The 22,216-nt window shown below is 34.7% G+C and overlaps 1 protein-coding gene across 6 annotated transcripts in view; it reads right to left on the reverse strand.

Moving 5' to 3' along the window:
• LOC139440591 (lysine-specific demethylase 6A-like) overlaps window positions 1-22,216 on the reverse strand; it is a 252,814-nt gene that overhangs the window by 16,542 nt on the left and 214,056 nt on the right. For all 6 annotated transcript variants that reach the window (XM_071220416.1, XM_071220418.1, XM_071220417.1 and 3 more), the window contains 6 exons: window positions 20,197-20,261; window positions 20,047-20,121; window positions 19,474-19,622; window positions 3,829-3,943; window positions 1,365-1,552; window positions 236-377 (listed from right to left, as the gene is read on the reverse strand). In XM_071220416.1, the coding sequence (XP_071076517.1) occupies window positions 236-377; window positions 1,365-1,552; window positions 3,829-3,943; window positions 19,474-19,622; window positions 20,047-20,121; window positions 20,197-20,261 (734 nt within the window). The remainder of the gene's footprint in view (window positions 1-235; window positions 378-1,364; window positions 1,553-3,828; window positions 3,944-19,473; window positions 19,623-20,046; window positions 20,122-20,196; window positions 20,262-22,216) is intronic.

The following is a 22,216-nucleotide window of genomic DNA, read 5'->3' on the forward strand; positions in this document are numbered from 1 at the left end:
TGCCTTAATTCTTCTCTGTAACATAATCATAGTCTATTTGGAAAGAAAATAAACATATACATACATATTTTCCTTATGGAAGAAAGTAGTTTTAACACGTCAAAATGTCAGCACTGTTTTATAATTTCAGGTCAGCTGACATATTCTTTGGGGAAACAATATTGATTAATACTCCTCATTATACTTCTCCATACCCACAAAAAAAGACGCTATAGCAGTTTTGGAAAGCACTTACTTAATCATTTCAAAAAGCTTGGGATCAGAGACTTTGATATTCCGAGCCATATTCCAAGAAAGATGAACCATAGGCACTAATGACTTCACATTTTGCAATTTGTTCCATTCATATCGTTCCACTGCCAATTTATACTGGCAGGCTAGGAGAAAAAAAATTTCTTAAGTTATGAAGTAACCAAAAGAAAGGAAAGATATCACCTCTCAGGTGACAAGTTTAACACCAATTCTGAAAACATGAAGATACTAAAGACTGTTTTACAGTATCAATAGTTTTAACAGGATTTATTATGTAAAAAGCATTGTGCAGGGCTTTTATCCCTTATCTCATTTCACTGTTTCAAATAAAGCCCTGTGGATTTTAACAATTCTCATTTTGTAGATTAAAAAAAAAACCCAACAATAAATGAGGCTGTGAAAGTTTCAAAACATTTGAATGAAGTCATAAGATTTAACAAATGAAGTCATAAGATTCAAAACATTTGAATGAAGTCAGGTCTTTCTTGATTTAAAGGCAGGATTGTTTACATTAAGTGTATTAAGCAATTTTAGCCCATTATGGCTGTGCATATAATGTACCAGACAAAATAAAAATTGTGAATAACAGTTCTACTTTGCTTTTGCTCACAAAAGGCTTCCTTTAGGAAAACACAAAAGACTCTGGTATCAAAACAGTATCCTTTATGTCTACAACGTATACATTTGCTACTTGTCCAAATAACTGTTCTTGGATATCCAATTCTTTGTCTTTCTTTGTTTCTTTCTTTTTTTAAAAAATCTTCACCCAATGATACATTTATTGATTTTAGATGGGGAGAGAGGAAGAGGAGGAGGGGAGAGAGAAATGCTCATTTAAGAGAGAAACATTAATTGGTTGTTTCTTATACACACCCTGACCAGAGATCCAAACGGCAGCATTTTGGTGTATAGGAGGATGCTTCAATCAACTGAGCCACTGAGCCAGGGCTGGATATCCATTTCTTAACCTAAGTAAACTCCCTGTACTAAGAACATTTTCCTAGCAGACATAATCTTTCAATTTTTAATGAGTTATTTTTCAGTGCAGAAAAAAATCTACATTAAAAAAATCCTTTAAAATGTAAAATCTGTTAATGTACAATTTGAAATACCTGTAAGTGGACCAACATTCCAAGCAATATTGTTGCACCAGCCAACAGCTTGAACCCAGTGCACAGTGCCTGCGTTTATCCAGACCAAATCACCAGGTCTTTGAATAAACCTATATACAGGAACGTTTGCTTCATAAAGCTCTTCAAGGTTGGGCCACCAAGAACTCATGAGGAAATTCAAATTATTTCTGAAAAATAAATGTAATAAAAGAAGTTGCTCAATATTTCATCAATATGTGTTAATTAAAAAAATGTTCTCAGTGAGTATTTCATTAAAACTTAACAGCATTGAAATTAGAACTGCATTGCACAAAATGAAGGCTTCAAAACAAACTTAACAGCAGGTGAGAATAGGTAGATTTAATTAAAGATCTGTACAATATGCTTGAACTGATTTTTCAAAAATCCAGTATTAAGTGTCATATTTTACTTGTATATACTGATTTTTAATTTGCTTTTAATAATGAATATTCTGACATATTCCTTCCTGAAGCAGCTCTTAATAAGTAAAATCCCTGAGAAAGAAATTTGAAAATGAAGACATCTGGTTACTTAACTTCTTAATCAAAATCAGTATGGTAGTAGTAGAAATAAGAAACTTTCCCTGATTTAGCAATGAACCAAGATTTTTTCTACCTTCCATTTTTCTCCAGGAATTTTGACAATGTCCCTCATATAACATGAACTACACCATCAGCACTACCAACACAAACACAACCAATTATTAAGCTTTAATTTTAAATTTTGATTATTTACTACTCTCCTTCATGACATTATGTAACTACATTAAGATTTTTTTCTATAAAGAATTTAGTAACATATACTTTAGGTATTTCAAATTATTTAATTTTCTCAAGAAGACAAAATTCACATTATAGAACTCTTTTTTGAATATTTAAGAAATGATTTTTATTTTATTTTTGTTTTCTCAAAATGTAATAAAGTGTGTCTTGGAGTTGTCTATATGGAAACTTCCTTTCTTCTTTCACTCTCCTAAAATGGGAGACTTTTCTTGACATAAGTCTAGCAGATGCTAATATATCAAGGAATAAAGAAACTGGCATGTTTTTTATAAGCTTTCAAATATTTCCAGTAAAATATAGGCAAAAAGACAAGGAAGGAGGAAAGGAGGGGGAGGGAGAGAAGGAAATTGCAATATAAACCAATATAAACGTGGAGAAAACTTGCCAGTTTAAAAAAAAAAAAGGAAGAAAGGAAAGCCTACAATGGCAAATAGATCAAGCATTTGTTTTTTTTAGTAAACTTCAAAACAATAATTGATTTCAAGGTAAGTGTTTTGTACAATCATAAAATTCAAATAAAGATGATAACATTGGTGGCAATATCTTATGAAAATAAAATTACTCTGGAAACATGCGAGAATAAGTGCCATTTCTGCAACTTTAGATAAATGAATCACTCTAACTTGACGTTTTTATTACTCTGAAATTCAAACATTTTGGACACTACTTGTCTTTTCCAATTATTTTTGACCTACTTCACCTGTCTATTTGAAGGCAACAAAAGTTTAAATCCTGAAAACAACCAGTTCTTACACAGAATAATAAGAATAATGTATGGAACACGTAATAATTATTATAATTTAATTTTAAGAAATAACTGTTTTCTGTAGCACAAGGAAGACTTCCCATAATGACAATTCTCTTTTCCTTCCTTATTTAAGCTTTTAGTTAGCTGATACATAGAATTAATATAAAAGTAGATTATTTTCCTAATAAGTTTTTTAAAATTTCACATTAATCTAAGGAAACTTTATACATAAGACCAAATTTAAAAAGTCTTGCCAGATTCTCAAATCTTGCCAGAATATAAGTAAATTTCAGAGTATTATTTTTTAACCACTATGATGTACTTTTTACTAAATATATTGATAAAGATCCATAACCTCATGAGTATTATGAGAATTTCATGCAATTTTTATCATGTTATAAGTAGATAATGTATAATTTACATTTCACACATAATAAGTATATAAGTTACATGGTTACAACAATGTCATTACCAACTATGAAAATAGCAGGTGATTTTCTTGGTATTGAAGAACTGATAATTTTATGCTGATTTACAAAAGTACACAGCTTGAGTCATTTACAGTATAAGGGTATTTAATTTTAGAATTCTTATCATTCCCAAATTCAAGTACAACAAGCCTAATTATCTTTAAAACATGTTTACCAAATGAATGTGGATTCAAGCATCTTATGTTCATTTTTAAATGAACATAAGAAACAATTCACTTGCCTATCTTCTGCATTTATGCCTGTTACTAAATGGACTGGTTTCATGGACTTTCATTTATTATTCTATATAACAATATACAAACATTGAAATAAAATTATTTAAAATGAAATTTCTACTAAACAATAATCACATATTTAGCATTATACTTTTGCCCTTTATTAAACCTTTGTTTCAAAATTACTTTAAAAGTTCAGGAACCCACTTTTCACAGAAGTCATTCAGAACACCCCAGTAATCTTCAGGAACGACAAACCATTCACAATCACCTGGACCAATATTTATGTTAACAGAACAGAAGTTGTTATTTTCTTGATGACCTGAAAATTAATGGGGAAAATGTCATTATCATACTGTAAATTCAATGGGACAAATGTGTCTTTAAATAACTTGGTTGTTTTAAATGTTCATAGGTACATGGATAGCATATGACAACCAATAACTATAGGTATTATCACTGTTATTACTATTTCTAGTATGAACTATTAATTCTTAAAAGAGTATCAGAAAATTATGAAGAGGTAATATTTCAAAATGTAACTGCTCTTCTAACAGTCTATATGGCTTAGCTCCTACAACATCTCAAAGTGACATTGGTGCACACTTTAAATGCTGATAGTTCTCCCACCACAGGTGGACTGATGGCACTGCTCTGGCATGAAGTGTTAAAATTAGAGATACCATGGGATACCATGACAGATTGACTTAAAAAATTTCAGAACAGAGCCTCAGAGCAATCAGAATTTTTCAGCATACATTTAAAAATCATGTCAGAATGTAAACTCTTGTAGTAAGTACCATTTAGAATGTATGTGACTAACAATAGACACAAAACTTTCACCAAAGAAATGGAACCTCAAAAATGTTTCTTTGAATTACACTGGTTAAAACAAACATACCACATGGTTGTGTTGAAGAAGTAATGCTACACAAAAATCAATTCCAAGAAAGAACAAAGGGACAAAGCAGTGTAAAAACATGGAGGTTGCCTGCTCTCCCAAATACTCTGAGCATACATCTATATTAAGAACAATTCCTCCTGAGAGACAAGTGAGCGACAACTTAACAGCTTTTGCACAAAACTAGGCGGGGAGAGAGAATGAGAGAATGAGAGAATGAGAGAATGAGAGAATAAGAGAGAGAGAGAGAGGGAGAGGGAGAGAGACAAGTTTAGAGAAGACTTGGGAAGCTCTGAGAGATCCTGCCAAGATTAAAGGAGCAGGTGGGTGGCACTATTTGCATTCCTGTAACTTGGATAGCTTACTTATGAGTTCTATCCAGCAGCTCTGGCTGCTGTGGTCCATACGCACCATCCCTGAAGCCAGCTGAACTGGAAACAATATTGTACCATACAGTGTACATAAGCTTGCTTGTCCTAGCCAGAGACAGTGGGTCTAGCAGGGAGCTGAAACACACACACACCAAGCCACTACCAAATGCACATGAGGCAGCACTGCCTCTGTAAGAGAGATACAGTAGAGTCATAACAGGGGGCTCCAAAACAGACTAGGCTCAAGTAGCAGTCAAATCAATACAAATGGGTACAGACTGGGCAGCCCTGCCTCAAGTAATAGGAAACTAGCAAGACAGCCAGTGGGCCTACTCTCAAAGGGCTGCCCTGTACAGCACAAACTTTGCTCCTGGAGAAGATAATAAAATCAACAAGGATTATGACATTCAGAGCATACCAGAAGACCCTCTCTGGACCAACAGTGGGCCAACAGGGTGCTATGTGGCCATCCACAAGGATTACCAACTAGACCAGCTGGGCACAAGGAAGCAAACACTTACCAGGCTGTCCTGCCCACATGTACTCCTTCTGGGCAGGTGACAGCCCAGTATGGCAGATGCCTGTTCCAACTCCGTCCAATCTAAAAATATCCTTCACATAAGGTACATAATACTATACAACGTTTTTAGCATTGGGACAGACAGCCATCTCATCTAAATCACAGGAACAAACACAGAATATCTAACAAAATAAGGGACAAAATATTCCGTAAGTTAAGGGAAAAAAATTAAAAAGGCAGAAATAAACTGTTATGAAATGCATATCAATAATGTACCTCATAAAAAATTAAAGAAACTGTCAAAACTGTCCATGCTGAGCAATTTCAAAGTAAAATAGAGAAACTCAGAGAACTTCAGCAGAGTTAGAAAATATGGTAACATTCAGATATGAAGAATATAATAACTGAAATGGTAAACATTTACTAAAAAGAAAGAGTAAACAGCAAATGAGAAAATACAGACAGATCAGAACACAAATACTGAAAACTGCCCAAAAAAGGGGCAAAAACAATTCTTTTAATGAAAATAGTATTAGGGACCTCTGGGACATCAATCACACTAACATGACATTATGTGCATCCAAGAAAACAACAGAAAGCATACTTCCTTAATCTGGGAGAAGAAACAGACATTCACATCCAAAAAACAGTATGTTCTAAATAATATGAATCAGAGACCCACACCAAGACATACTAAATTTAAAATGACAAAAGTTAAAAATAAAGAGATAATCTTGAAGCTATAAAGAAGGCATCAACAAACCATATAAAATAGAAACCCCCATCAGGCTATCAGTTGATTTCTCAGCAGAAGAGTGTCATGGGAAATAACTGAAGTGCTGAAACAAAGTAACATACAACCTAGAATCCTATACCAGCCAGGTGACCATTCAAAATTGAAGGAAATGAATCACATTTATTGATTTGCAACATTATATTCCCAGAATAAATGTCACTCAGTCATGGTATATGACTTGGTATGGTATATGGTATATGGTATATGGTATATGGTATATGGTATATGGTATAAACCATGGTATATGGTTTGATGAATTACTGTATTTGGTTTGCTAATACTTTTTGAGGATTTAGCATCTGTGCTCATCAGGGATACTGGCCTGTAATTTTCTTTCTTTGTATGTCTGTTTATCTAGTTTTGGAACTAGGATAATGGAGGCCTCATAAAATGAGTTTTCGGACCATTGCTCAACATCACTAGCCATCCGAGAGATGCAAACTAAAACCACAGTGAGGTATCACCTCACACTCACGTGAATGGCCATCACCAATAAATCAACAAACAAGTATTAGTGAGGTTGTGAAGGAAAGGAAACCCTAATACACTGTTGGTGGGAGTGCAGACTGGGGCAGCCACCGTGGAAAACAGTATGGAGTTTCCTGAGAAAACTAAAAATGGACCTGCCTTTTGACCCAGAGATTCCATTTCTAGGAATACATCTGAAGGAACCCAAAGCATTAATTCAAAAGAACATATGCTCCCCCACTATATTCACTGCAGTGTTATTTACAATAGCCACCATTTGGAAGCAGCCCATGGGTCCATCAGTACATGAGTGGATAAAACAGCTCTGTGACATTTACACAATGGAATACTACTCGGTCATAAAAAAGAAGGAAGTTTTGCCCTTTGTGACAGCACAGGTGGACATGGAGAACATCATGCTAAGAGAAATAAACCAGTCAGGGAAAGACAAATATCATACAATTTCACTCATTTGTTGAATCTAATGAACAAACTGAATTAACAAGCAAAATGGGGACAGACTCATAGATGGAGAGCAGAGGAGAGCTAGTTGGGGAGTGGGGTAGGTTATGGGGTGGAGTGATTCAGCAAAAAGGGAAAAGGACGGATGGACATGCACAACAGTGGGAGAAGGGGAAAAGGGGGACTAAATGATAATGGAAAAAATACAATAAAGATTAAATTTTTAAAATGCTGTTTACAAAAATAAAATCAAAGGAGAGAAAATGAGTTTCCCAGACAAGCAAAAACTGAAGAAGTTCATCACCTCTAAAGCAGATTTACAAAATATTTTTCTTTGTAAGAAAACAGAAAATACAGAAATGGAAAGTATAGGACAGAAAATATAGATATATAAAATATAAAATATAAAAGAATATGTCAGAAAATAAAAAACACAAGAATAGAAGAAAACATAAAAAAGAAAATACATCTCACAGTATAGTCAACTATAGATTTAATACAGTGAATTAGCCTCTTAAAATCTAATAAAAAGTATAAAAGACAAAAAAAGCAAAATGACTGCTATTACAATAAATAATCAGGAAACACACAAAACAAAGTTGGATGGGAGAGAAAGAAGTGTGGATGGGGTAGTAAAAGTACTGCTTTATGAATGTATTTGAACATATATCAATAATTAACTTCAAAGTAAACACAATAAATGCACCAATCAAAGGACAGAATAGTACGGGGTACAAATTACAGCATACTCTAATAACTATGTATGGTGCCAAATGGGTACTGAAAATATCAGGGTGATCACTTTGTGAAATATGTTGTACTCCTGAAACTAATATAGAATGTTGAATATAAATTATAACTAAAGGTAAAAATAAAATTAAATTTAAAAAAGAAATAATATAGCACACCCATCTATACCTTGCCTATAAGAAACACATTTTCGATGAATTGAGATAGACAGACTGAACTGAAGGGATTGAAAGACAAAGTCCTTGCAAACAGAAATATAAAGTTGAGGTAGCAATATTCCTATCAGATAAATAGATATTAAAACAAAGAAGGTAAAAGACACAAAAAGGACATTACACAATTTTTAAGGGATCCCTTAAAAACAGAATATAATAATTATAAATATCTATGAACCTAAAAGAGGAGCACCTAAATATGTAAAACAAATATTAATGAACATAAAGACAGATATTAACAGCAGTAACAATAGTAGGGATTTTACTGCCCTAATGTAACATTGTTGGAGAGATCATTCAGAGAGGAAATTAATATGAAACTATTGGTTTTGTTATGTTAGACAACATCAAATTAATAGGACATTTCATTCCCAAAAGCACAGATACATTTTTACAAGTGCATGTGAAATATTCCTCAAGATTGTTCAAACATTAAGCCACAGAAAATGTATTAATTCACTTTGTCAAGGAGACTGAATTCATATCAAACATTTTTTCTGACCATAGTGGTATGAAACTAGAAATCAACTGTAAGAAAACTGGAAAAAATACAAACAGGCACACATAAGACAACATTACTAGGTAATGAGGTAACCAGAGGACCAAAGCAAAAATCAAGCAGGAAATAATATATATCTAGAAACAAAAGAAAATAAAATACAACTCCCCAAAATTTACATACAGCAAGTTCATAGCTACATGGACCTATCCCAAGAAACAGAAAATCTCAAATAAAGAACTTAACTTTCTATCAAAAGGAAATAGAAAAACAAGAAACAAACCCCAAACAAGTAGAATAAAGGAAATAATAATTACCAAAATGGAAACAGAGACTAAGAAAAACAGTGGAAAAGATGACTGAAACTATCAATGTATTTTTAGCCAGATTTAACCAACACAAAAGAAACACCAAGTAAATGAAATAGAAGAGTTTACAACAGACATCACAGAAATATGAAGGATCATTAAAGAATAATATGAATAATTATATGCCAACAAATTGAACAACATGGAAAAAAGAATAAGTTTCTACTAATATACAACCTCTAATTGTGCAAAAAGAAGAAACAAAGAAACTCAACACTGACTACAGCAACACAAAGCAGTAATCAAAAATCTTCTAACAATGTCCAGGGAAGACAGTTTTACAGGTTAATTCTAACAACAATTCAACAAATTAATTATCAGACTATTCCTAAATATTTAAGAAGATACATTTTCAAACTCATTCTATAAGGGCAGCATTATCCTGATGCCAAAACTAGACAAAGGCACTGAAAAAAAAGGGAGAATTAATGCCAAATATCCCTTATGAACATAAATACCCAAATCTTCAACAAATTCTGGCAAACAAAATTCAACAATGTATCACATACGTACACCATGTGGTATATATAAAGTGGGATTTATGCAATTCAGTTAGCATTATACACCACATCAACACCACCTATGATAAAAATCATTTGATCATCTGAGTAGATCCAGAAAAAGCCCTTGACAAAATTCAATATCCTTTATGTTAAAAAGCCTCTCACTGAAGTAGGCATAAAGGATGTTACCTTAATATAACAAAGGATATATGAGGGGGGACCCAAAAAATGGAATTTATTTATAAAAGTTGTATATTTATTCTTACATGTTTAAACTTCAGTCACCTTCAACATACCCTCCATTTGATGCCATACATCTATGGAGATATTTTCCCACTGCTCAAGTGGTTTTTTAATCCTATTGGTTTTTACATCCAGAAGTTGTGATGACTTATCCTCCTGGCACTGGAACCCTGGGCTGGGGGATATGCTGTGGAGCTTGGACCCCTCTCTCCTGAGATATCTCTCTTAATTTTTGTCTACCACATGTGGGTGTGGGATCAACCCAGTCTGTGTCTCTAAACCTCCTACAGTCTTAATGTGTTTTTTTTTCTTTAATTCCATAGTAGCACTTTTTTTAAGATACAAATAAATGGAAGAATGTAACCTACTCGTGGACAGGAAGGATTAACTTAATACTGTTAAAATGTCATACTATCCAAAGCAATCTAAAAATTCGGGTCAGTCCCTATCAAAATACTTATGCCATTCTTCTCAGAACTAGAAAAAATAATTCTAAAGTTTATACGAAAAAAAGATCCAAGACAGTGGAGAAGTGAATATAAGTTATACTACCCACCTCCCAGGAGCAATCTGGAATTACAACTAAATTGTGGAGAAATCACCCTGAACAAACTGAACAATAGCTAGAGAGAAGCCTTATAATCTCAGACAGACAGAAGAATCAGCTTCAGCACAAACTGATTGATAGGGAGTGTGGTGCAGACTGGAGAGGGCTGGCTGGATGCCCACTGGTGGCAACTGAAGTACTGGAGGGGTTATTAAGCAGCCAGTTTGATTCCCCTGAGAAGTGTGGGGTCTAAACCCTTAACTGGGAACCGCAGCCCAGAGCACCAGAGGCCACAAAAGAATACAGATAACAACCAGTGGCTAAAAACTGCAGGGTTTCTCTCTGCCAGAGAGAGATGGCTGGAGATGCAGACAGCCATTTAAAGGGCCAATACATAAGTTTTTACTTGCAGCCACTTACCCTGTGCTTTGGCAAAGGCAGGAGCAGAGTGGCATGGAGAAACCTGAGAAGAGGCTGGAGATGGAAGCTTTGGGAAGAGAATTGCGAGACCAGCTGCCCAGATCCCAGAGCTGAGTCAACTCTCATACAGCACCAGTCATCCTGCTAAGGCAGACCACTCTCCTCCAAGTGGCAGCAGCCTGAGGGGAAGGAATAGCCCCGACCAAAGTAGGCTCTATCCTGACCTTGTAGTACTTAAATCTGACTGCTGAGTGCAGAGTGAGCAGATTAACAACCAAAGAATAGAGCCAGAGCCATATGACATCACCAGAGGCAAATCCAGTAAGAAAAAACCAAACCAAAACAAATAAACAAAGTGGTAAATACTAAAGGTTACTGAGACAAAACCCACTGGGGTCTTTTCCATGATTTGCGATATTTTTGTTCCTGCATAGTTTTTTAACATTCATTTCTTCTACACAAGTTTGTGCATATGGAGTCACTAGATTCTATACTACAGTTTGTCAATTCACATATTTTGCTCCTCCCTTTGCTTACCCCATTTTACCTTCTTTACTGTTACTAGTTTTAACTTTTGCTTTTTCTCTTGCTACATCTTGTTTCCATTCCACACTCTTACAATTTCTACCCTGTCCAGCCTCTCAAAACCAATTTTCTTATCAATGGTCATTTTACATTCTTTTCCCCACTCTTAAAATATCTCATTATCTCTCCAACCTTTAGCAATCTTTCCTTAACGGTTGTGGATAGGGTAGATATTATTGCATTTTTTCAATTTTATCTCTAGATCTTTATTAATTTTGTATTTCAAATCTTAAATTTTATAATATCCGTCTCAATATTTTTTGTCTCAAATTTTAATTTTCCTCAGCCTTAATTTGGTTTTTGTTCCTCACTCTTAGCATTTCCTCTCCCTCCATCATTTCAAAATTAATTATTTCCTCTAGACATCTCATGCTTTTCGTTCTTCCTATTTCATCTCTCATTCCCATCCCACTTATGTTAATTTTAGCTCATTTACTGTTGATAGTGCTGTGGTAGATCTTTCTCTCCAATGCGGTTCCTATTTTTTCTCATTATTTATTTACATTTTTTGTTTCTCTCTGATGTGCTTTAAACTTTTTATCTTTTAAAGATTATGTATTTATTATTACAGAAAGGGGAAGGGAGTGAGAAACAGAGGAAAAGAGACATTGATGTGTGAGAGATCACATCAATTAATTGGTTGCCTTTCACACACCCTCCCACCCCCACTGGGGACCTGACCTGCAACCCCAGCATGTGCTCTGACAGGGAATTGAACTGGCAATCTTTCAGTTTGCAGGCTGGCAGTCAGTCCATTGAGCCACATCAGCCAGAGTCAATTTCTGTTTAAATCTAGTACTACATGCTTCCCTTCTCTTAATCTATTCCTCCTTCTTAATTCCATTTTTTAGTTTCTGGTGTAAATTTTACTCTCTTCTCATTGCTACAAGTCCCTGCTTTTATTAGTGTTATACTCTCTACCCTCTCAAAATCATTTTTCCTTCAGCAGGTCATCTCATATTTACTCACCTTTCTCCTAATAGTCTTAATCTCCTTACACCCTGCTTAATAATGTCCCATTTGCTGTTGATAATGGGGTTGTGGGTGGGAGTTACTTCTGTGGGTGTGGATTTGTTTCATGGGTTATGTGGTTTTGTTCTGGCAGCACCTGCACAACAGCACACAAGATGAATGGAGAGACTCTCAGGCAACCAGCTGGAGGGAGGGACCTACCAAAGAATGACTCAAAAATAATCAAAAACCCAAATGCATCTAGCATGCCAACATAAATGGCATAAAGGGCATCGCAAGAACATGAAATTCAGGAGATCAAGGAGAATGCACCACAGAATGTCACAGGTCTCCTACAATAGAAATTTACACCACAAACTCAGGGAGTCAAAACATCAATTTAAGAAGAAGTAAACAAGAAAAGTCACCCTTCAAATGAGAAGACAAAGAAACAATTCTCAATAGAAAGGAATGGAGGAATCCACAGGAAGAATGTGAAACGAAAGGCAAGCAAACTATCAGATACTGAGTTCAAAAGAATGGTTATATGGAAGCTCAACGAGCTCAGTGAGAATTACCAAAAACTACAGGGAAGCTACAAGGAACTTCCTACAAATTATACCAGCGTGAACATAGAAAATATCAACAAGAGTCAGGAGGAAATGAAGAATACAATTTCAGAATTAAAGAACACAGTAGAAGGAATCAAAATCAGCGAGCTGGAGGACAAAGTAGAAAAACTCCCAGATAGAGCAAGAAAAGGAAAAAACACTAAAAATGAACAAAGAGTTGTTAAGAGTACTGTAGGAAACATGGAACATAACAATATCCATATAATAGGGGCATGAGAAGGAGAAGAAATAGGGCAAGGGATAGAAAACCATCTGAAGAAGTAATCATGGAAAACTCTAATTTGATGAGACACAAATCCAGGATGCACAGAAGGTCCCAATGAAGAGGAAGACAAAGAGGCCTACCCCAAGACACACAACAATTAAAACAGCAAAATCAAAGACAAAGAGAGAATCTTAAAGGCAGCAAGTAAGAAACAGGAAGTAACATACAAGAAAGCCCCAATAAGGTTAGAGGCTGATTTCCCATTGTTAACACTATAGGCCAGAAAGTAATGGCAAAAAATATTCCAAGTAATGAGAAACAAAGGCCTGAAACCATGATGGCTTTAACCATCAAGGTTCTCAATTAAAGTGGAAGGAAAAATAAGGAGCTTCCCAGACAAAAGAAGGCTAAAAGAATACACCTCCACCAAACCAGCATTGCAAGATATGCTATAAGAACTGCTTTAAGAAAAGGGAGAAAAAGTGTGACAGAGAGAGGAACACAGGTACAAAGGGGCAAAAAAAAAAAAGTACCCATCAATGAAAACTTGAAATGTAAATGGCTTAAACGTGCCAATCAAAAGACATAGGTAGTTGAATGAATAAGAAATTATGACCAGCACATATGCTGCCTACAAGAGATGCCTCTCAGACAAAACACCTACACAGACTCTAAGTGAAGGGCCGGAAAAAAATATTTCAAGCAAATGGACAGGAAAAAAACAGTCAGTGTGGCATTATTCCTATTAGACTTCAAAACAAAGCCTACAGAAAAGGACAAAGAAGGATACTTCCTAATACTCAAGGGAGGAATTCATCATGAAGACATAAATATTGTAAACATATATGCACTGAACATAGGATCACCCAAAAATATAAGGAAAATCTTGGTGGATTTCAACAAAGATACTGACAGCAACACACTTATAGTAGGGGATTTTAACACTCCACTATCAACAGTGGGTAGATATTCCAGACAAAATATCAACAAGGATATTGTGGCATTGAATGACACACAAGATTAACTGGATGTAACTGAGATATTTATATATATATAAAACCTTTAATCCTAAAGAAGCAAAGTAAAACACACCTTCTTTTCAAATGCATATGGAAAATTTTCAAAGATAGATCACGTGATAAGACACAAAACCAGCCTCAAATAAATTCCAGAAATCTGAAATCACATCAAGGATTTTCTTAGATCACAATGGCTTGAAACTAGAAATAAACCTCAAGGAAAAAAACTAAAAAATATTCAAATTCATAGAGATTGATTAGCATGCTATTAAACAAGGAATCGGCTAATAATGAGATGAAGGAAGAAATCAAAAAGTTTCTGCAAACAAATGAAAATGAACTCACAAACAGGTCACAATGATACAATGAAGGCACTCCTGGGAAGGAAGTTCATAGCAATACAGGCCTACCTATAAAAAACATAGAAATATTTCATATAAATAACCTAACCCTACAACTACAAGAATTGGAGTAACAACAACAAAGCCTAGGGTGAGGATGGAAATAATCAAGACCAGTGCAGAATTAAATGACACGCCGACTAAAAGAATAATTCAAAAGATCAATAAATCCAGGCAATAGTTCTTTGAGAAGATAAACAATATGACCAGACTCATCAAGAAATAAAGTGAGGACCCAAATAAATAAAATTAGAAATGAAAGAGGAGAAATTACATCTGACACCACAGAAATAAAAATGACTGTAAGAAATTACTCTGAATATGCCAAGAAATTTGAAAACCTGGGTGAAATGGATACATTTCCGGAAACATATAGTTTTCCAAAACTGAATGAAGCAGCAGCAGCAAGCCTGTATAGATCGGGAATAGCTGGTGGTATCAAAGCAGTAACTGAGAAGCTCCTGGAACACAAAAGCCCTGGACTGGACAGTTTTACTGGATAATTTTATAAGACATTTATGGAGAAGCTACCCCTTATCCTTCACAAACTATTCTAAAAATTCTAGGAACAGGGTATAGTCCCAAAGTGTTTTTATGAGGACAGTACCCACCCAAACCCACAATCAAATAAAGACAACAAAAAAGAAAATTACACACCAATATCACTGATGAACATAGATGTTAAAATCCTCAACAAAATATTGGCAAACTGGATCCAGCAAGATATCAACAAGATCATACACCATGACCAACTGGGATTCATCCCAGGGAAGCAAGAGTGCTTCAATATTTATTTATTGACTATCTGCAAATCAATAAACGTAATACTACATCACATAAACGAAAGGAAAGACAAAAACCACATGATCATATGAAGAGATGTGGAAAAAGCACTTGATAAGGTAAACATCCATTTTAATAAAAACACTCAGGAAAGTGGGAGTAGAGCAGTCCTCAACATAATAAAGGCCATATATGAGAAATCCACAGCCAGCCACTCAATGGGCAAAAACTAAAAGCTTTCCCACTAATATCAGGAACAAGACAAGGGTGTATACTTTTAGTACTTCTATTCAACACAGGATGGAAGTCCTAGCCACACAGATCAGAGAAAAAAGAGAAATAAAAATCATCCATGCCTTGGCTGGTATGACTCAGATTGACTGCTGACCTGGGAACCTATGGGTCACCAGTTTGTTTCCCAATCAGGGCACATGCCTGGATTGTGGGACAGGTTCCCAGTAGTGTATGCACGTGAGGCAACTGGACATTGGTGTTTCTCTTTTTCTCCTTCCCCTCACTCTAAAAATGAATAAAAAACATTGAAAAACCAAGAAAATAAATAAAAGGCATCAAATTTGGAAAAAAAGGAAGCAAAGCTGTCATTATTTACAGACAACATTATAGTGTACATAGAAAACCCTATAGACTCCATCAGAAAACTACTTGGACTAACTAGAGAATTTGGCAAAACAGCAGAATACAAAGACAACATTCAGAAATTGACCACATTTTTGTACACCAACAATGAAATATCAGAAACGGAAAGAAGGAAAAAAGTCCCATCTGGTATGGCAACAAGAAAAAGACCTAAAAGACCTGTACTCAGAAAACTACAGAACACTGAAGAAAGAAATTAAGGAAGACACAAATAAATGAAAGCATATACCACATTCACAAATTAGAAGAATTAATATCATCAAAATGTCCACACTACCCAAAGCAATTTATAGATTCAATGCAATCCCTATTAAAGGACAAATGACATATTTCACAGATATAGACAGTATTTCAAGCCCACTGTAATCAAAACAGCCTGGTACTGGCATAAGAACAAACACATAGACCAATGGAACAGAATAGAGAGTCCAGAAATAAACCCAAGTTTCTATGCTCAATTAATATTCGACCAAAGGGGCAGAAGCCTAAAATTCAGTAAAAACAGTCTCTTCAACAAATGGTGTTGGGAGGTCTGGACAAGTACATGCAACCCCCCCACCCAAATCCTGAAATCAGAACACTACCTTACCCCATACATAAAATAAACTCATGATGGATAAAACACAAATATAAACTGGGACACCAAAAGTGCTAAAGGAGAACATAGACAGGAAAGTTCCAGATTCTACAGAGCAGTATTTTCACCATTATATCCCGCAGAGCAAGGGATGGATATAAAGGAAAGAATAAATAAATGGGATTACATCAAATTAAAAATCTTCTGCACAGCCAAAGAAAACATCAGCAAAATGAAAAGAGAACCAACTGTATGGGAAAATATATTTGCCAACGATACCTTGGACAAAGGGTTTGATATCCAAAATATAAAGAACTCATATGACTCCACTCCAGGAAGACAAACAATTCAACTAAAAAATGAGCAAAGGACCTGCAAAGACACTTTCCTAAGAAGGACATTCTAGGGCCTATACAAATATGATAGGATGCTCAGCAAAACAGGCCTTCAGAGACGTGTGAATTAAAACCAAAATGAGATACCACTTTCACACTGTTGAGAATGGCCAACATAAGTGAATCAACAAACAAGTGTTGGTGAGGCTGTGCAGAAAAGGGAACCCCAGTGCACTGCTGGTTGGAATGTAGACTGCTGCAGCCACTGTGGAAAAAAGTATGGAATTTTCTCAAAAAAGCTAAACATGAAATGTCTTTTGACCTGGTCATTCCACTTTTGGGATTGTAGCCTAGGAACCCCGAATCACCAATTTTAAAGAACCTATACATCCCAAAGTTCACAGCAGCACAATTTAAAATACCCTAGCGCTGGAAGCAGACTAAATGCCCATCAGTAAATGAGTGGATCAAAAAACTATGGAACATTTACACAATGGAATGCTACACAGCAGAAAGAAAGAAGGAGCTCTTACCCTTTGTGATAGCTTGGGTGAAACTGGGGTGAAACTATTATGCTAAGTAAAATAAGCCAGATGGTGAAAGACAAATACCATATGACCTGACCTATAAGTGGAACGTAATCAACAATACAAGCAGGAGTAAAAGAACCAGAGACATTGAAAAGAACAGAAATATAGTTACCAGAGGGGAGATTGAAGGGGTGTAACAGGGGGAAGGAAGGGGAAGGGTCAACTCAAGGAATGTGTATGAAAGACCAAGGACAAAGACAACAGAGGGGAGGATTGAATATGGGAGGTGGGGGTAGGTAGGGATGGGAGACTAATGGAGGGAAAATAGGGACAATTGTCACTGAAGAACATTAAAATTTATATGAAACCAAAGAAAACCACTAATAGCCCAAGCATTCTTGGGAAAGAAGAACAAAGAAGAGAGATTGTGCTCCCTGATTTCAAACTACATTACAAAGTTTTAATAAACAAAACAGCATTGTATAGGCACAAAACAGACACACAGAACAAGGGAACAGAATATAAAGTCCAGAAATAAACCCTTGCTTGTATGGTCATTTAAGACAAAAGTAAAAATACCCAATGGGTTAAAGAAAATCTCAGTCTCTTTAATAGGTGTTAGGAAAACTGGACAAATAAATGAAAAAACAGTGAAACTGACAACTCTCTAACATCACGTAGAAAATAAGGTGAAAATGAATTATAGATGTAAACATAAGGCCTGAAATATAAAACTGCTTGAAAAAAACAGATAGTAAAAGCTTAAATATCAGCCTTTGTAATACTTTTTTTTGAATACCTCCTCTTAAGGAAGAGAAGCAAAATGAAAATGAATGGGACATTGAAGTAAAAAAACCTTGTATACTTCGTGTGGTATTGAAAATTAAACAAAAATGTAGATGTTCACCTGCTTTCTACACTTTGTTTGACATTAAAAATTAAACAAATTTAGATGCCCATCTGTTCAATCATCTGCACCATACATTTTTTACTTAATTTTAGCCAAAAGGCTGAGAAGTGATTGTAGCATGTATTTTTCAAGGCAAAGTAGAGTTCTAGCACCATTTTTCAAACCTCAGTGCAAGGGCACAGAATAGTTCTGTTTTGCAAGAGGTCTTTGTGCAACACAGAAGCTTCCAGCTGACCTTTCACTGGAAAAGATTAATCTGAAACGCAATGAAATGTTAAGTAAAACATAAAGCAAAAAAACAAGACAAAATTCCTCATATGTCTTCTAAGCAATTAATATGTTCAATAAAACATGCCCATGCATTGACATCAGTATTTGATAATATGTATTATTAAGCAAAGATGTTTTAAAGATAAAATATGTAATATCTCATTGCAGAATATAGCTTTAACAGATATAGATTTTCAGTTGGTTTTGATGATAAAGCCACTGATTTTGAGCGTAATAAGATGAAATTCTGACCCCTTTAGGAGAAAAAATTGTATTAATTATTATATATTTTGATTTTTATCAACAAATGGCAAGGAAATTAGTTTTTTCTATTGGTGTCTACATAATATATTCAATTCAACCTCTTGGCTTATAAAGCCTAAAATGTTTACTCAAACTCTTTGAAGAAGAGTTTACTGACTACTGAACTAGAAAGTTTTTGAATTCCATTTTTTAAAATGTAGCAAAATATGCAATTAGAGTATATCAGTACAATATCAGTATGTACTTGAAGTACTTTTAGTAGTATTTTTATTATATAGAGTAAGCATACTAAGTTAATGATATGATATAGTTCTTAATATAACTGTGGGTAAATAAATTTGGAAAGCTGTCCGCTTGCAGCCAATGGGATCAAGACAAAGCTTTTACACTGCCTTAAGTTACTTTACTTAGTGAATAACTTAATGCCTCCTACCCATGTTATATTTTCTTGTTTTTGTGTTTACCTATAAAAAAAAAACACATGGAGACAACAAATTAATTCTCTCATCTCAATTATAAGAGTGATTACAAATATTTTTACCTATAAGAAACACTAAAAATTCTTTGGATTTAATAGTTACAAATGGAAAGACAATGATTTTCTAAATGTGTCACATTGGATTAATGGTTTTTTGCAATTACATAAGATATGTTAGTCCATAAAAATAACCTGGTGTTCGACTCCCTGGAACTTTCATGTATAGTTGAACTGTATTCATGCCCAGAATGGTATGACCAAGATGGCTTAGAAGATTTCCTGCTGATACCACCCGAACAAAAGCAGGAAGTTTAGTCAGCTCATGTAGCTGCAACTTCCACCTAAAATAAAGCAACAGATCAAAAGTATAATTTTGGTGAAAATATTTAAGAGAATTAATTATATCTCAAAAATCTCATGATCTAATCAGAAAACATTTAAATCTCTAAGTCTTATACTTTTAAGGTAAAAAACTGGAGTGTTAAAGTTCTAAAACATCAAGATAATTGTATTAAAACCAAATATTTATAATAATCTTGGAAATGAAAGAGAATTTTTATTTTTAAATTTATAAAATTAATGTTTTGACATTCTTCGCTGAGAAAAATCTAATTCAAAACTTTAAAATATTTCAAAATGATGATATTGCTGCTAATAACATAAAATTACTAGTAATAAAAAACAAGCAAAGAGAAATCCCCCCAAATTAAGCAATTTCCAATTCTACAATCCTATTTTTACTTCATAAGAGAATGGGGGACTTACTTTTTGTCATCAGAGAGGTCAATGTTAGTCCCAAACTTTATGGTTTTAAAAGGTCCTTTCCTTCTCTTTCCAGAACTTCAAAAAAATAAAATTACATTAAATTCATGACTATTGGGCAGAAATATTGAGTGAACACTTAAAGTTACTCACAAATCTGAAGATGTGGATTCATTATCTGAACATTCTTTATGTTGCATTCTTTTCTCATTTTCTTCCTACAGAATAAACAAACATTCATGCATAGTATTCTATTATGTGCTGTTGTTTAATTACACAAGTGACTAAAATAGTTTTACTTTGAAAACTAAATTTCTAAAACCATAATTCATAAAAAAGTATCTTCAATGGGCACATTGAATAATACATCAAAAACAGTCAAGCCAAATGTCATGAAATTCAACCTCTTCCATCCACAAAATAAGCATTATAAAAATTACTTATGCAAATAGGAAAACACTTACCTACTGTGGCCAAGAGATATTCAAAAGGGAAATGAAGTTCATTTAAAATAATGTGAAAAGATTTTGAGAGAGAACAACAACGAAACAACAACAACAACAACAAAAATAATATACCAAACCTGATGTGGGGGATAAGTAGATAACTGTTCTGAACAACAGAAAAAACAAAACAGAACAATAAACCTGACAGTATTTTAGGAATAAGAAATTTTCTAAGTGCATATCTAAAGAAAAAGATTTTATTCTTTTTTTTCAAAAACAAAGAGCAGAGTATGTTTTTCTTTACTGACATTTTTCTCTAAGAATGAAATCTGTAGTTTTAAAATATTTTCCACGTTTGAAAAGTTAATGGATAAAAAGTAAAGGAAGATTAGGGGACCAAGCATCAAAGGACTTATAAATGCCAAGTAGCAAAGCAAAAGCACATGTTCTAAACTGGGAGGGGTATGTTTGCATACAAATATAAATTTATGTAGGTAAAAATATATACAGTGAAAAATAAAAATTAAGATTTTCTACTTCTAATTATTATTTTGTTTAGTCATCTGACCTTGCCTGTGGGGATCATACTAACAAAATTATAAAAATTTAAAGAAGTTCTTAATAGTCTAAGTTTTTGACACAATAAATTCTATATAAAAATAAAACATATAGCACTAGTAAAAATATTAAATGCTGAATAAAAATACGTGAATAAAAAATCTCTTGACAAAGCTGCCAATATAATTCAAGGAGAATATGAAATTGAAACAATTAGGAATTCATATTTTAAAATGAAGATGGAAATTCCAAGATAGCAACAGATTAGGTGGAAGCTACACTAACCTCCTTCCAGAAGCAAACTGAGTTGCAAATAAACTGTAGAACAACATGCTATAAACCAATTGAAGTCTATCTGAACTGAGGTCTTAAAACTAAGGATATACAGAAGAAGCCACATTGAGACTGATGTCATCTTTCTTGGGCAGAGTACTGCCCTCCATTCAGCATCAGTCTGGGTGGGAATAAGAAATAGCCCCATTAGCTGGAATCACTTTTGCAACACCCTGTGGAGTTGATGACCTTCTTCAGAGTGCAGCTGAAGGCAGTTTTAGTGAAAGAACCTAACATGTACCTGGCAGGCAGAGGCAGACTTTGGGGTGTCTTGGGACTTTTACTGAATAGCCTACTGGGCTCAGTCCTGGTAAAAGGTGACCATGGTGCACAGCTTGTTCTTTATAACAGTTTATGAAGGCAGTGAGAGCTACAAACTGTGGACTGCTGATAGCTCCAAATAGGTGGCCCAGAGCCAGATATAGGAGAAAGTTGCCTGACACTAGGTTGCACCAGAGTCCCTCTCAAGAGGTCCAGAACCAACACACTCAGTGCCTAGCTTCAGACACGGATAGAGCAGAATCCCATTAGCTTCACAAGTGGCAAATCCAATGGGAGATCTCTGCAGGCGCCACTCCCTGCTCAGGTGAATTCCACTTCATGTGGTTAGCAGCTTGCACAGTATGTTAGGGCTGAGCCTCACAATCACTTAGTCTAAGGGATGTTCTCACACACAAACAGGCCAACAGCAATCAAGACTCAATTACAGGAGGTCCCAAATAACACACATGAGGGACATCCCAGAGCACCCAGCTCAAGTGATCAAGGAGACTGTGCCACTGGGTCCCAAAGGACACCTCCATAATGCTGGGTGGGCCACTATACACAGTCCAAAA

Source organism: Desmodus rotundus, chromosome Y, assembly GCF_022682495.2.
Source record: "Desmodus rotundus isolate HL8 chromosome Y, HLdesRot8A.1, whole genome shotgun sequence".
Classification (NCBI taxonomy): Eukaryota; Metazoa; Chordata; class Mammalia; order Chiroptera; family Phyllostomidae; genus Desmodus; species Desmodus rotundus.